At 35.4% G+C, this 15,579-nt stretch overlaps 1 protein-coding gene and 1 long non-coding RNA gene across 2 annotated transcripts; one reads left to right on the top strand and one right to left on the bottom strand.

Moving 5' to 3' along the window:
* The first annotated feature begins 5,899 nt into the window (after window positions 1-5,899).
* On the top strand, window positions 5,900-11,663 carry aph-1 (gamma-secretase subunit Aph-1). Its single transcript, XM_089635523.1, has 3 exons — window positions 5,900-6,322; window positions 6,405-6,578; window positions 9,707-11,663. Exons 1-3 carry the CDS (start codon window positions 6,101-6,103, stop codon window positions 10,028-10,030), a joined length of 720 nt encoding a protein of 239 aa, XP_089491649.1. The 5' UTR covers window positions 5,900-6,100; the 3' UTR covers window positions 10,031-11,663.
* A 2,957-nt stretch (window positions 11,664-14,620) lies between these two features.
* Window positions 14,621-15,549, bottom strand: LOC149420776 (uncharacterized). The gene is made up of 3 exons (XR_016302620.1): window positions 15,281-15,549; window positions 14,976-15,080; window positions 14,621-14,882 (listed from the first exon to the last, which is right to left on the bottom strand). It is a non-coding gene; the product is annotated as an uncharacterized LOC149420776 (long non-coding RNA).
* Between the last annotated feature and the right edge of the window lie 30 nt (window positions 15,550-15,579).

Below are 15,579 nucleotides of genomic sequence, written 5' to 3'. Positions count from 1 at the left end.
CTGTTTTGTTTTTCCCCCATTTATTATGCAATTTGATTTGCATTTCTACCATTCCCTAAGCCTTATTAAGGAAATAATGTATTTTATTTAACCATAAATCTATGTATATAAAGAGGAGTTCTATGGCAGGCGGTGTGGATTTGATTTTTATACAAATCTACAGTTTTATTCCGAGATTGATAAAACTTGATTCCCATAGCAAGAGAAATGTCTCTGCGTCTGATTTTGAAGAACTCTGTGTAAAGGAATTCAGCTAATTGTCTCTGCAGATCATCTGTTTTTCCTTCTTCATATGATCCAGGCCTCTTCAATACCCGCAGTAATAAATAAATTTTAAAAATCCCTTCCCTTAGGAAGCCTCAACCCACCTCACAACGCTGCCCAACCAGGTGGCGATGTATTTCCCTTTTACACCGTACAGAGAGAAGTGCTCTAGTGAGGTGTAACATTAAAAATACATATAGTCTGCACTATGGATTATTTTGGGTCACAAAATATGCATAATTACCAAAAATAATATTTATTTTTAAGAAAACCAAACTAAGAACATAAAAACCCTTTTTATAAAAAAAAAATTCTTTGTCAGGATAATTAAAAAGGGAAGGCCTAAAAGTACTTTGTTACTAATTATAGGTTATAGTTCTATCAACATGGAAGTAGGCCGCCATACTAAAGCCGTAAAATATTAATTTTGAATTGAAGGAAATAGCATTATTTTTGTTAGTTTATTTGTCATTAACTCTTAAACCCTACCTGGGGTACTGAAGTACCCCCCTGGTGTTTAAAATATCAACAATTTTGACAATATTGCACTGTTGCGAAAATCGCTCTAGCTAATCTACTCTCGATAATTGGCGCGTAAGTACGTGAGTAAGGCGTGATCGCCCGGCAAGTGCATTCGCGTCCACAGGTGTTCCGGGGTACCCCAGTACCCCGTGGTAGGAATAGTGCTAGTTCTTCCTTCCAGTTATACTTGATTTACTTTTTTTTTTCGACATCTCTGGTAAGTTTACACATTATTTATGATTTACTTTACTTTGTGATAATGGTTAGAGTACAGTGTTGATAGGGAGGGCCTACGCCCAATAACGAGACATTCATGGACTAATAATGTGTTGGAATGTAATGACAGTGTATGCAGTGTAATGAGGTGTCTGTATTGTTTTTAGATATGGCATCACAGACTCGATATCTTGGGGGGGGGGGGTGAAATTGCAGCTGCTTTGTTGGTTTCTTACGACGAAATGCTAAACCTAGGAGAAGATTCAGAAGATGAGCCCGACGGTGTTATCGAGGATTTCCGGGACCATTTTGAAGTCGCATCTCACGAAGACGGTGATCAAGATAGTGTGGAAGGAGATGAAGAGTATTTAGTACCTGACAATGACGGGGCTGGTGTAAATGAAGAAGGTAGGCGCTTGGTTCGTGTGCTAGATTCTCCATTAGTTCTGTACAGAAAAGGTCATAATAATGTCATGGAACTGACTGCTCCCGTATAAGGTCTTAACAAAAACCTGACATGTAACAATTGGTTCATGTCTATACCCACGGCCAAGAAGTTACTGGAAAAAGGGATAACATTAGATGGAACTGTAAAGAAGAATAAACGAGAAATTCCTCCTGTTTTCTCGGACACTAAACATCGAGAGAGATGCACATCAATGTTTGCCTACGACGGACCTCTCACACTTTTGTCGTATTGTCCTCTGAAGTCAGCTAAGAAGAAACTTGTAATTATGCAGTCCACCATGCATGACAGCCCTGACAAGGATAATGACGTGTAACTTCCAGAAATAATACATTTCTGTAATACAACCAAATGCGGGGTGGATGTGTTCGACCAACTTTGTAAGAAGTACTCAACGTCCAGGAAGACCAAAAGGAGGCCCATGTGTCTCTTCTACGGGTTGCTAAATGCCGTTGGTGTCAACTCTTGGGTCTTATTCAAGCTGTCAACTAACATTGATGAAGAGAAAATAACCAAGCGGCGTGAATTTCTTAAGAGTTTGTCAATGGCACTCACAAAGCCTCATATGAGAGCAAAATTACAATGGCCAAGTTTACCCCGGGATATCAGAGAAACTATACGTGCAGTCTTGAATATTCATAGTGAAGATCATAGGCCGGTCCCTGATAATCTCAAACCTGGTCGCTGCTGCTTTTGTCCGCGCACAAAATACAGAAAATCTCGATCTGTCTGTAACACTTGTCGCCGCCATATTTGTGTTGACCATCAATACAAAATCTGTCCTTCATGTGACGACAAAAATTTCTATTGGTTTTTATTAATAAATTTTATTGTCTTTTCTTATTACTTTGCCATAATGAAAATAATATTTAAAAAAATATCAAATACTTTTATTTTATTAATTTTTTTCTGCGCGGGGTACTTCAGTACCCCGTGGTAGGAATAATTACATTCCCAGAGTGGTAGGGTTTAAGAGTTAAGTTGAATCAAATGTTTGTGTTTTTTTTAAATATAAAAATGGTGTCTTTAGTAAACAATTACCTTATTTTGGTGAGTATTCTTGGGATAACACTGTGAATGCCCAGCTTGGCGTAAAATCAAATAAAACAAAACTTTTAGCAAAGAAAAAAAAATCTTATTATTACCCATGGACCTAAAAACCCTGGACAGAGCATTAGCACGATTTTGCGTGAATAGCGTTGAGGCCAAATCTAGGGTCAAGAAAATTGCCTGGCAGGCATCTTGAATGGTAAACTTTTGAAATGATTGTATGCCCAGTGGTGAATAATCAACTATGATAATTTTATTTTTATGTTGTTAATGCAGTTATAACGGCTTATGATTTTTTGGGGTATAAGATGAGACAAGGAATGATGTGTTATAATTATACTCAAGGGGAGTTTAATATTAATACTATGCACGTCAAAGAAAAGGAGGAACGAGTAAAAAAAAGAAGTTACTTAGTTACAAACACAATATTTTTAAACATTTATTAAAATAAAGTGTATAAGGTTGAGTGTTAGTTTAAATCTAGGCTAATACTAGTCTTAATTCTAATTCTTAAAATTAATTGTCCTTTTACTTAATCCTAAATTATTGTTCATTCATTCAATGTCTTAACATACGGAAGTTCGCGGGGTTATGAAGAGTCTCGACGACCGCTCCAAGGGGGAGGGCAGGAGGTTTCTCGGCGGAGGCGAGATGGTAACTCCTGAGAGGGCAGCTTCCCGAGCAGAAGAGCCTCGGCGACCGCTCCAAGGGGGAGGGCAGGAGGTTCCTCAGCGGGCGAGGAACCTCCTGCTCCTGAGGCGGGATGTGAACTTTCGTTTGCGGAATCAGTTGTATTCAGCCGCGCCATCCGGCGACCGTAGCACGCCCGTGGTGGGGTGCTGGAACTATAGTGGTTCCGCTTTACACCACTTCGGTACGTTGTTCGGGTCCATGGAGCTTGCATCGCCATTCTAACCGCTAGATTTATTATTATTTTAAAATTACATTTTTTAATACGACCTTCAAACAATTGCAATATTGCCTAGCCTTGGGCGAAGGTTTTTATTGCCCTTGGGTCGCTGCCTTAACGTTTTCCCATTTCAGATTTACGACTTGATGAGGGTCTAGACCAGAGGTTCCCAAAGTGGTCTATATGGACCCCCAGGGGTCGATATCGGCATGCTGGGGGTCTATGTCAGCGAGAAAAAAATTTGGGGGTCCACGAGATTCAAATGTGGGTACATACGAGCGGACCCCCATTTACCTCAAGTAAAAATTTAGGAGTTCCGTAAATGACACAATAGACCTAACACAAATATAATAGACTGAGAAATTACTTATTTGATATTTGTATTTTTATATTTCGTAAAGTTGTTAATTTAGGTATATAAATAGAGTCTACGTTCCTTTTCTCGTCAGAATTAATATATTCAAGCAAAGCATTGCACATTGGAAGCCGCGAATTTTCCTAGTTTCCCAACTTGTTTTTGAAAAACGTCCAAGGTAATAATGAAGTTCAACATTTAAATGCACTTCACACAGACTTCAAAACTAAGTTTGAGGACATTTAGACTATGGATATGCAACGTTGAAGAATCGGATATCATGTGACAAGAAGAACTGACCGGAATAAGCACTGACAAAGAACGGGGTAGTTCTGTAGGGCCATCTACAGAAAGAAATTCCCGTTGCTTATCCTGCTTCATTTTCATTTAGTGTAATACCTCACAAGGGTGCCCCTGTCTGCACAATGTAAAGACAGAGCAACTATACCGCCACCCGGTTGTTGGGAAGGCAAGGGAAGGGAATATTTTTACTAAAAAAATAAATGATTATCACATGGGACGTTAATAGTTTTAGGAAAATTAAATATTCGGCAGGCAGGGGGTCTGCGGAAAAAAAAATATTTGGCAAGTGGTCTACGGGGCAAATAAGTTTGGGAACCTCTGGTCTAGACACTCTAGACCAGTGTTCCGCAAACTTTTTGTGTTCAAGGTACACCTATCAAATCAAGAAATTTTAGAGGTACACCAAAGAAAAAAGCAATATTTATTTATTACTAAAATCAATATACCTAATATGAAAAGATGTTTAGTGAGAAATGTGAGCCTGTTTATCTCTTCATTGATCGTCCTCAAGCGTTCTCTTTTTTTTTTTTATTTAATAGTAGTGAGAGTTGAAAATCCCAATTAGTATGTTGTGGCAAATGGTAATATATTTTCAACAGCATGCTTTGAAAGCAGTGGATACTCATTTTTTTTATATGCAGCCAAAAATGTGCTAGCTCTACTTTGGAAAATTTTGGTCCGATCAGTTTTTAACTCCATGAATTTTTTCTGCTCGTTTATCGGCAAGTGTCCAAGGGAAATTTTATCCGAGAGTGGATTTCATACCCAGTACATACGTTGTAGGTCACACTTAGGAAAATAACAGTTAATTTTTTCTGCTAATAGCTCCAAGTGTTTCACTATCAAAGCCTGCACTTTTGTTCTGAATCGGCAGCCATGACATTTGGAAACAATTCATTACTACCATTGACAGCGTGGCTGATCCACAATAACAACTTAGCGCGAAAACTTTCAATTTTGTCCGAAAACGTTAAAATATAAAAATTCCTGCTTTGCATTTTTCTGTTGAGCTCATTTAAATTAGCGAATATGTCCGCCAGATATGCAAGTTTTACTACCCGTTCTTCTTTTTTAAACTCAGAAGCAAAATCTGAACCCTGGGCCTCTAAAAACGTCTGGGACTCATTTTTTAGCTCGTAAATCCGAAATAGCACTTTTCCGAGAGAAAGCCATCGTAATTCTGTATGAACAGAAGTGACTGATGATCTGCTCCCATTTGCTTTCTTATTATCTTCACAATACCTTGATTTTTTCCGCGGCACACCAACTGATGATCACGGTACACCAGTGTGCCGCGGCACACGCTTTGCGGAACACTGCTCTAGACTCTAGAGCTAAATCTGCGGACTAATGGGTGTATTTTTAAGTTGGCTTTCTAATTTTTTATTGCGGTTGCCGGCCAAGCTATTAACTAAATATTTAAGTTCTAATAATATGAACTGCCGCCTCCATCTGCGTGTAAAATTACAGAGACATAATGCGGGCGCACGTGTTCAATTTGGTCGTTCTGTGAATTCAAGTCACGGAGATACTTAGGGACATATGAATTGGGATGTAATTAAAAAATATATTTAGATTGTTGGCATTTTTCATACATCTTCCCCCTCACCCTGCGGCTTCAAATTGTTCACGAATAACTCCGTCCAGGGCTTTTTATTCATGTTATTACCTCATGTTAGAGTGGTATATTTATGCATACCTCGTTTTGATGTTTTAACCCGCTTTACCCCGTCGCATAAATAAACCATTTATTAATCCATAGACAGCAATTCTATTAAAAGCATTTCGAGCATTTCTATGGTTGTCAAATTTGTCATCGGTGATTTGACAGCAGATTATTTAATTTTGTAAAGCATTTAGTATAAAATACTTTAAATCCATATTTGTACTTAACCCTCCCTCATAAAATAGTCTGAAATATTTGCTTTTGGACACTTTATGACATCTGCCTTAGTTGCCGGTGTGGGGAAATACACACCAATAATTTAATTGTGGAGACAGAAACAAATTCACAATGACTATTACCGAGTTCTTTGGGTGCACTTTGCTGGCTTTTGGACCACCGTTCATTATGTTTAGCTTCACGATAGCCAGTGACCCTATCAGAATAATAATAATGATTGCTGCAGCATTTGGTTGGCTCCTTTCTTTATTATTATCATCCCTAGTTTGGTTCGCAGTCGTTCCTCTGAGGGAATATTTGGCCTTTGGAATGGTCTTCTCAGTTTTCTTCCAGGTAATCTATTTAAATATACGCACCACTAACTTGCTAATATCAATGTGAATCTGTGTATGAATTGTTTCAAATACTTTTTCAGGAACTCTTCCGATATGGAATGTATCGATTGCTACGACGGACAGAATCTGATCTCCGTGAAATCGCGGATGTACCGCTGATGAACGACAACAAACATATCTTTGCTTATGTGTCAGGATTAGGATTTGGAATTATTAGTGGAGCATTTGCTCTTCTAAACGTGCTTGCAGATGCGGTAAGATATATGTTATTAAATTACCTATATTAGTGTATATTCTACAAGACAGCTAAGTCTAACCAACCTAAGACCAGCAAGACTTAAAAACTCACTAACCTGTTATTTTCTTTCTTTTACAAAAATGCAATTTTCTGTGCAACATTTATCCTTCTCAGAAAAATCTGTAACCTTCTTCAGATTAATGTCCACCCTGCAGAATTAAACCCCGAACAAATCTCTGATACATTGCAAGAATCAATGACTATTTGTCAGTAGAAGAGTTGGTTAACTGTTACCGATAACCAAAAGATTCTTTGAGTAAAATATTATAAAATGGTACTCCTCGCAGAAATCTGCCCCTCAATTATCCAATAAGATCTATCCACTGTTATTTTTACTAGTTGAATACACAAAATCAAGCTCTATAATTCGCCTTCGAAATTCAGCAGTTTTCCGCAATCTTGGTCAAGCACCAAGCTTTGTTAATCAACTTTGTATCTCGGGCGACCTTACTCTTAAAAAACTCAGTTATTGTACAGCTTGTCGCTCTAGTTCATTTTTGTCCAACAGAAAACGTAAATCGGGAGAAATAGTGCTTCAAAGTTTTTTTTACGATAAACACATATAAAATGAAATTAGCTCAATTGCTTGGCTTGCAATCAATGGCTTGGATACATTTATATGAAATGTAACTCAACGGCCGGTTTAAAAATGAGGGGCCTTTTGTTCAACATGTGAATGTTGGATAAACACGCTCCGAATGTTGTTTAATTTTGGTGGACTTAAGACAAACTTTGTTTCGAAAACACAATAAATTTGTTTTTCAGTTGTATCGTATAAATAAATGCTTTCTGAAAATAACTGCATACTTAACTCACTTTTGCCAAAAATGGTCTGTTGGACAAAAACGAACTAGAGCGACGAGCTGTCTAACTTCCTCTCGCTGATCATTTTACCAGGCTTATTCCTCTGTATATTCTAGCAACTGTCGCATGTGTTTCTGTTAATTTCATTCCACCACGTTCTTTGTTTGAACAAACCCGTCGTCCCCAGGTCGGTAAGTAATCGACATAAACCAAATACTGCAAGACCCTGCTCAGAAAATTAAGTTCGCTATAGTAACGTAACGGTCTGCAGCGCAGTTCAGTTTGGAACTTTTCTGCACTTGGTCTTACAGCATTTGGTTTATGTCGATTGCTTACCGACCTGTAGGACGATGGGCTTTACTTAATCTGTGCATACTTGAGAAGGATTATTACTGTGCAGTATTGCACCCCATATTTCCCCAAATTAAACACTTATTATGCTTTTATATAGATTATAAGTTTATTGTGAACTATCTCAGTATGTGGGAAAAGTTTTAGTCGCCCCAATGTGGCGGGCAATATGCCGATGCGAAAAAAGTGCAGCCTCCCAATCTTAGCGGCAAGTATGCCGACGGGTTAATCTATTATACACATTTATTAAATCAGTTGCGATGCATCATCGTATTATATTATTAGTATATACTTATTCCAATCTTGAATTCATTGAGGTTTGTCTGAAACATGTCTATCGCTAAAGGAAGTTGGTTTAAAAGCGTAGTCATTTTCCCCAGAGGCATGTGCATTGGTAGGTTGGTCCTGCCTCTTGGAAAAATTAAAAGCCTGTGCTGCCTAGCTCTGGTGAAGTTATCGGGGACACAAAATGTAATACGCTCCAGAACATCAGGATTGCAAATGTGTCCGTTGAGCAGCTTATGTGCTACATACCACCTTTGCACCTACTTACCACCATTGCAATTTTTCTCCTAACGTCTATACGATCTAGTCATAGTATTCCAGCGAGAGTCATAGGGATATAACTAGGGGTGTACCCAACCTTAACTGACTTAAAGTATTCCGCAAATGCTTCCGGAATATCGGCACCAGTATGAGTACGTCCATTAAATGGGATTTGCTTTAGAAACTCACCATCTTTCCTCTTTTCGGATACAAATTTCAACTTTTACCAATAACAAAATCATTTTCTATTACTCAAAAATTGACCTTTTGTCCCGAAGTACTTAAAATAGCTATGTTGATTCTTAATGGTGATACAGCTCCTAGTCGTCCCCATTCTTACAGTACGACATACACAGTAACGTCGCCCGAGTCCCATTCATCGCAAATTTATCAAGAAACATATTTATCTGACCTCGTTATAATTAAAGAAAACTGATCAGTTTGATACAATATATAATTCAATAGGTCAGGTCAAGAGTAAACTGACGGTACGCATCGACGGTCAGTCGGTGGTATGCGATCGTCAGGACCGACCGTCGGTCGTGCACTGCAACCGGCCTAAGAGTGTCGACACACGAGGATTTGTTTTCATATTGTGGAGAATAATCTGTTCTGTCTATATAGTCCAATAAATCATGCCAGAATGCTATAATTTGACATTTAATTGCGTGCATAGGTATTTGAAAATATGTACCGCGTACGGGTATAGATAATATGGAGAAAATTAACGCGTTCAAAAGGTTAACAAATTCCAACGACTTGCTTTCATTGAGTGCAATTTCTATAAATATGGATGGTAGGAATCTTTACTAACAAGTGAATACAGTGATTTGAACACTTTAATCAAGTGTCCAGTGTCTTATTCAATACATTAGTGATGTTTTTCTGTTCCATTTGATGATGAAAATTGGTGTAAAATGTTTATTTATTTATATATTATACGCCCATACAGGCTTTTACAAACAATGTGAAATAAGTACCTACATAATAACTCAGTGGAACACCAATCAAAAGTAAAATTTGCATTTTAAATTATATAGAACCCATGCTGAAGAATAGAATTATGCTAACCTTAGTTGTTATTATTAGTAAGGTATGTTATTATAGCCTTCTTGTTAATATATTCCTCGCAGTTGAACACATCTACAATTTCTGCTAAAGTATTGCCAGCTGCGTATAAGCGAGTATCTAAATGACTCAGCCCTGATATTATTGTTGCAATTAAAAAGAATTTAAAAAAAAGGTTATTAGACTTAGTAAATCAGGGCAGTCTATAATTCCATTAATATTTTTAATGTTGGTTACTACCTAATTGGATACATGCCGGGGTGGTGGATTAGTGAGAGAGTACTGTATTTAAATCTTAATTCTTCTTAATTTCAGGTTGGCCCAGGAACTGTAGGGTTAAAATCAGGGTCAGACGTGTTCTTCCTTACTAGTGCCGCCCTCACACTCTGCATCATCCTGCTCCACACCTTCTGGGGTGTCATATTCTTCAACGCTTGCGATGAATCGGATATTTTCAGGATTGTGTGGGTCGTGGTGTCCCACTTTGCATTCTCCGCTGTAACTCTGCTCAATAAGCATGAATATTACTATGCTTCCATTATCTCAGCTTATGTTATATTAATAGCAACAATTGTAATAGCGTATAGATCCATCGGTGGCACATGGGCAAGCTTTAAAAAGGGTATAACAAAGGTTTAAAGACCTCAAGTAAAAAGACTAATAGTTGATAATATTAAATAAAACAATAATGTAATATTTTATACTTTTCCACCACAATAACCTATTAAAAAAAAAAAAACATATATTATCATCTATATTAACCCCTAGGGTCCGGAACCCTGCGTTTGCAGTGTTGAAGAATCGTTCTATGCATTAATTTTGCCTTTGGATATTACTTCTACTGAGTTAGTTAAAAGACAAAAATAAAAATTTAACTTTATAAAGTATGATATTGTCTACATGTTTGCTTTAACAAAAAAGTTTTATTTTTTTATTATTGAAGTTTCTTGCTGGCATAGGTTAAAATCGTAATTTCATAATATATATAATAGGTGTACGTAATTCAGATTCAAATGGAGGCACTTGTGTGATTATATTATACATTGTTTAATTCACACAAATTGTTTAAATTATTATCTACTATATAAATTAATTTAATTGTATTAGAGCTGTCATAGAGATTAAATATTTTTTAAGTATTGTGAACACCATTCCTATCCTTAACATAAACCTAAATTTTAGTTTTTAAGTTTAATAAAGAATGTTATGAATACACAATTTTTTTTTCGATTAAAATAAAGTATGATTAAATCGTTTCCAATACCATTTTACTTTCAACAGGGCACAAACAATGTAGAAATTCCTTGCAGAATCAAGGTTTCCCAGAACAGTTTTATTACTTTTAGCCTGCCCTGCTATTCTTCATTAAGAAGTTGCAGATGACGTAGCTTGAACATGTAGCAAGCATCTGGCTTATTATACTTAGTATATACTGGCGGCAGTTCCGGTGCATATTGAACAATCCAATTACGGAGGCAACTAGGGATGAAATTAAAAATATTGCAAAAACAGACTTTTTTAACAACTTACTAATTAATGATGACATAAAGCTGCTGACAAACATTGGAGATATGGCAGCATCGCAATAAATTAGAAGTTAATAAAAACTGCTGCCTGTATCCAAAAAATAGATAGGTGATAAGCTATTATGGTAAACATACAGAAAAGTGGGACATGGTTAATAGGCACATTATATTTTAACCCATCAGGCCTCGGAAGGACATTACTAGCCACAAACATCCATTATTCCATTATAGCCTCTGAAGGACAGATCTGACCGGGACGTCAATACATTACAAAAGTATTTTTATCTTTCTTGTATAATGCATAGATATGTGATATGTTCGTCATTGGAAAGATAAATAATTATTCTTCACAGTTTGTATCAAATATTTATACATTACATGGATAAAATTTAAAAAATTGTCAAAGTGCACGGTTACGAATTTCGGCATTTTTTCATTGACAGTTAAAAGTTAAAACAAAAATACAGTGTGTGGCAAGCCTACGCACGACGGAAGTGAAACTTTTAGTATTCTTCTCTCTCTCTTTTTTTCTGTCTATTGACATATTTATAAGTAGTATGTGATAAAAAAAAATTAAAAGTTATAAAAATATGGGATTCGAACCCGGGTCCTGCATAACGAGTGTCGAACGCTCTGCCTCTAGACCGCGAGGAGAGGTATCTGGCGCGACAAGAACCGCGTATACAATGTGTACTCCTCAATTGACTTGTCCCACGCAAATTTTCGTTTTCAAACACGGCAAATGAATAATATCACATAACGTCTCGTTAACGCTTTATATAGGGTCGAATCGAAGAAATATCGGCAGTGTGAAGTCCTGTCGTTTTTCAAAATATTTCCGTATATTTGTCCGTTTTGGAAAAGATCTATCGTGTTTTAACAGTCTCATACCCGTATGGAATCTGAATTTGAAAAACATTTCTAAATTTTGAAAAACTCACTTACGGCTATGTTTTTTACTAAAAAAACTTGTCGCGCACGTCTGTGAGGGTAATTAGTCGCGTTATCGGCCTTGATTAGTAATTTTAATGATTCCAAATAAAAATAATTAATCGAAATACCGAGCGACTCTACCGGCTCGATTTGTAAGCTATATTTCGACCAAAATATCATATAGTCAAAATATCTAAAAGTCGCAGCACGAGAGCATTTTATCACTTTTCCTCGTATTAAAAAAATCACAAAAAGAAAAAAAAAAAAAGTTAAAGCGGGGATCGAACCTCGGTTTTTCACGACGACAGTCGGGCGCTCTGCCTCTAGACCGCGAAGCTGAGTTTGGAGAGTGACCTAATCTAGGTATATAATATTAGCTAGGCTCCTATAGCGAAATGATCACGGTTTTTTGTGACGGTCATGAGTCGGTTTTACTCCGGTCCTCGAAATTGCATGACGCGCGTAAAGAAGTTTCACTATAAAAAATTATTGTATAAACGGTATAAAAAGTAAAGTGACAGTTTTATTACTTATTACCAACACAAAAGGAATATGTTTTATAAATATCGAATTATTTTAAAATTATGGACATTCTGAGTAGAAATATCCTGGTAAATTTTTTGTTAACATTTTCATGTTTGATATTAAAAATTTATATTTTAGAAAGATCAATGGTTTTTTCAAATGCAAATATTTCAAAGATAATTTAATCTAGTTTCTAAAATAGTATTTATTTTAACGACAACTTCAAAAATAAGTAATGAGTAGCACATTTTAGATACCTCGGTAGCATTCTGAAATTCAAAGAAAATTCAACATGTCGTTGGTAAAATTTTTTAAAAACCTAAAGGGTAATAAACACTTTGTATCAGATAGATAACAATGAGAACCAACTATTTCAGTAACCGAAAATAGAAAATAATGCATTTTATTTCTATTTCGTTCAAATAATTGATTATTTGCAGTCTTCTCTTTACGCCATGTTTTGACATAATAATATTAATAGTTTTTTTTATTTATTTCATTTTTAATTAAACCCAAACTATACATAAAACAATGGCCACAAAGTGAACAATCTATTTCAATTTGAATGAAATAACTATTAGTTACTGAAATAGTTGTTATAACCCTTTACAACCGGCTTCACACGAGAGTGAGTTTGTGTTTGAAGACAGAAAATAAATTTGTTTTTGTGAACGGAACCGGTGTCGATTGAACGTGCGGGAGCTGCTTATTTAGGGTACTTTCAAGCGCACATGTTTCAACCAGTAAGTCGCCCAGACCTATGTGATCATAACTAAGAGCTTTAACAATGTGGCACATCACAATTTTAAAATTTTTTGCCGGTTGCAAAGGGATAACTGATATGTAGTGTTTTTTAAATAAAATATGCCTATTAACCATGTCCCACTTTTCTGAATATTTTTTTTTTTTTTTTTTTCTTTATTCATGAAATATTAATGTGTACAGTTTTTACATGCTTTTCGACTACCACACTAGACACACGCCCGTATTATGGTAGTCGAAATTTATATACATAGGTTTATATAATTATATAAATGTAATATTTGATAACTTGTTAATCTAAGTATTTTTTTTTTACATGCAATGTATGTGTATAATAGGTGACACTTTTACTGGTTCCCAGTTCAGTAGATTGCTCAAGTGTACATCAACCGTATTTTAAACTGTTGATATTAATGAGATAAAATGAACACAATCAGCAAATAAATAGGTTACTTTACTTGTTAAAATAATGAAAATAAAGTAGAAATTATGAAAATGAACTTGTTGAAATAATGAAAATAAAGATTAATTAATTAATTATTAAACTTTTTTCTTTACAGAATTGAATGAAAAAACAAAAATGACTAATAAAGAAAATGAGCTTAATTTAATGATGGCAGGCATTCCTTGAAAAAGTTCCTTCCCTTTATAAATAACCAATTTTGAACACTTATGACATACAAATTGTGAGTTTTTGATTTTCTGATATCAATACTCAGCGAGTTGAATATTTTGGGAGCAATATAAGAAAACTGCCGCTGGGCGAAAGCTGTTTTCGTTTGGGGAATTTTACAATTTAGGTGTGACGAGTAACGGGTGTTAATTTTTTGTTGTGTTTTATTCACCAAGTCATTTTTCCGTATGTATATGAGAATGGTCTTAACATATAATTGTCGAATATCTAATATTCTGAGTTTTCTAAAAAGTGGTTCTGATGGGTTTGTTGGCTTACATTTGAATATTATCCTTAGTAACAGTTTTTGAATTAAAACCATGGGATGAAGAATCGTTTTTGCACAACCTCCCCATCCCACTATACCATATGTAGTAATTGATTGAAAAAGTGCAAAGTATACACATCTTAGTGTTTGTAGGATAGATCTGAGAGAGTAGAAAATGTAGCATAATTTGCGAAGCCTTTTTGTTGTAGAATTTATATGGGCCTCCCATCGCAGTTGATTGTCTATAATGACCCCCAAGTACTTAATTTCGTTTGATATTATAAGGTTATCGCATGAACAATTTTTGTGAGGTGATGTAGCCATGTTGAATTTCTGTGAACATGAATGTATGGTAAGTTTATGATAGTTTTGAGGGAGATTAGGTTTGCGTATGGAAAAAAGTAAGTATTTAGTTTTCTCAATATTTAGAGTGAGGAGGTTGGAATCTAACCAGTGTTTTATTTCATTTATACCATGATTTGCTTTTTCAAATGTTGAATTCAAATTTTCATCTGCAAATATTATAACCTATTTAACCTATATAATAATATTTAATGCTATTATTTGGTGTTTCGCTATTTCAGATATCTCTATTAGATGGTTGCCTTTTCTTTTATGTAATATTCTGCTAAATCTGCAAAAAGTGAGTCTACCGTCCAAACAGTGTCTGGTTCTTTCACATGAACGTCAGGATGCACAAATTTCAACAGTGGAGACATATTGACACCATCCAGGGAAGAATATGAATATTGCTTTAGTAATTCTGAATCCAGTTCTTCATACATCAGAGCTGTATTCAACATTCTGTAACAATAATTATAAAATTTAAATTTCTATACCATCATTTTTTTAAATTTGGCATACTAGAGTATAATGCTAAAATATGGTTCGTCATACTTTGGGATCAATATGTTTTTTGAAGTAGAATCAGCCAAATCGTCAATATCGGGTATTGTGGGAATGTCATCAGTCAAATTATTCTTTTGCGGGATCACTTGCATTCTGAAAGATTTTTTTGTTAATGAATATGCGTTTCAAATTACCAAAAAACTTCTGCAGTTTTTTTAGTCACTGTGTTTGTTTTCTGGGTGGACTATTTTAAAGTACGATTTTGGTGCATTCTTGAAAAGTAATGATTTATATTGATTTCTATAATTTGTTGAATATGAACGTTTCTTTTCAATAATTTGTTGAATAATTACTTTGGTTGAACTTGATTTTCTCTTGCCCAAGCTCCTACAGTTTTCGTTTTAAAGTCATCACTCTCTACAGAAGCCATGTTAACAATATCTTATGAGAATTACAATTAATTGATCGCCAATATAATCTGTGCTAAGAGTACAAAAAGGACAAATGATTTATTGTTATATTTTGACACCAAAATTGTTGACGCTTTGCTTAGATAAGAGAGAATTGTAGAAAATTACTTAATTCATTTCGATTGAGACAAAAAACCATAGACTAAGTGTGCGGTGTCGACAGAGGTTCTGATAGTGATCTT

Source organism: Hesperophylax consimilis, chromosome 9, assembly GCF_061612785.1.
Source record: "Hesperophylax consimilis isolate HC1 chromosome 9, BYU_Hcon_1.0, whole genome shotgun sequence".
In the NCBI taxonomy this organism is placed as follows: Eukaryota; Metazoa; Arthropoda; class Insecta; order Trichoptera; family Limnephilidae; genus Hesperophylax; species Hesperophylax consimilis.
This window is presented reverse-complemented; position numbering and strand designations above follow the sequence as displayed.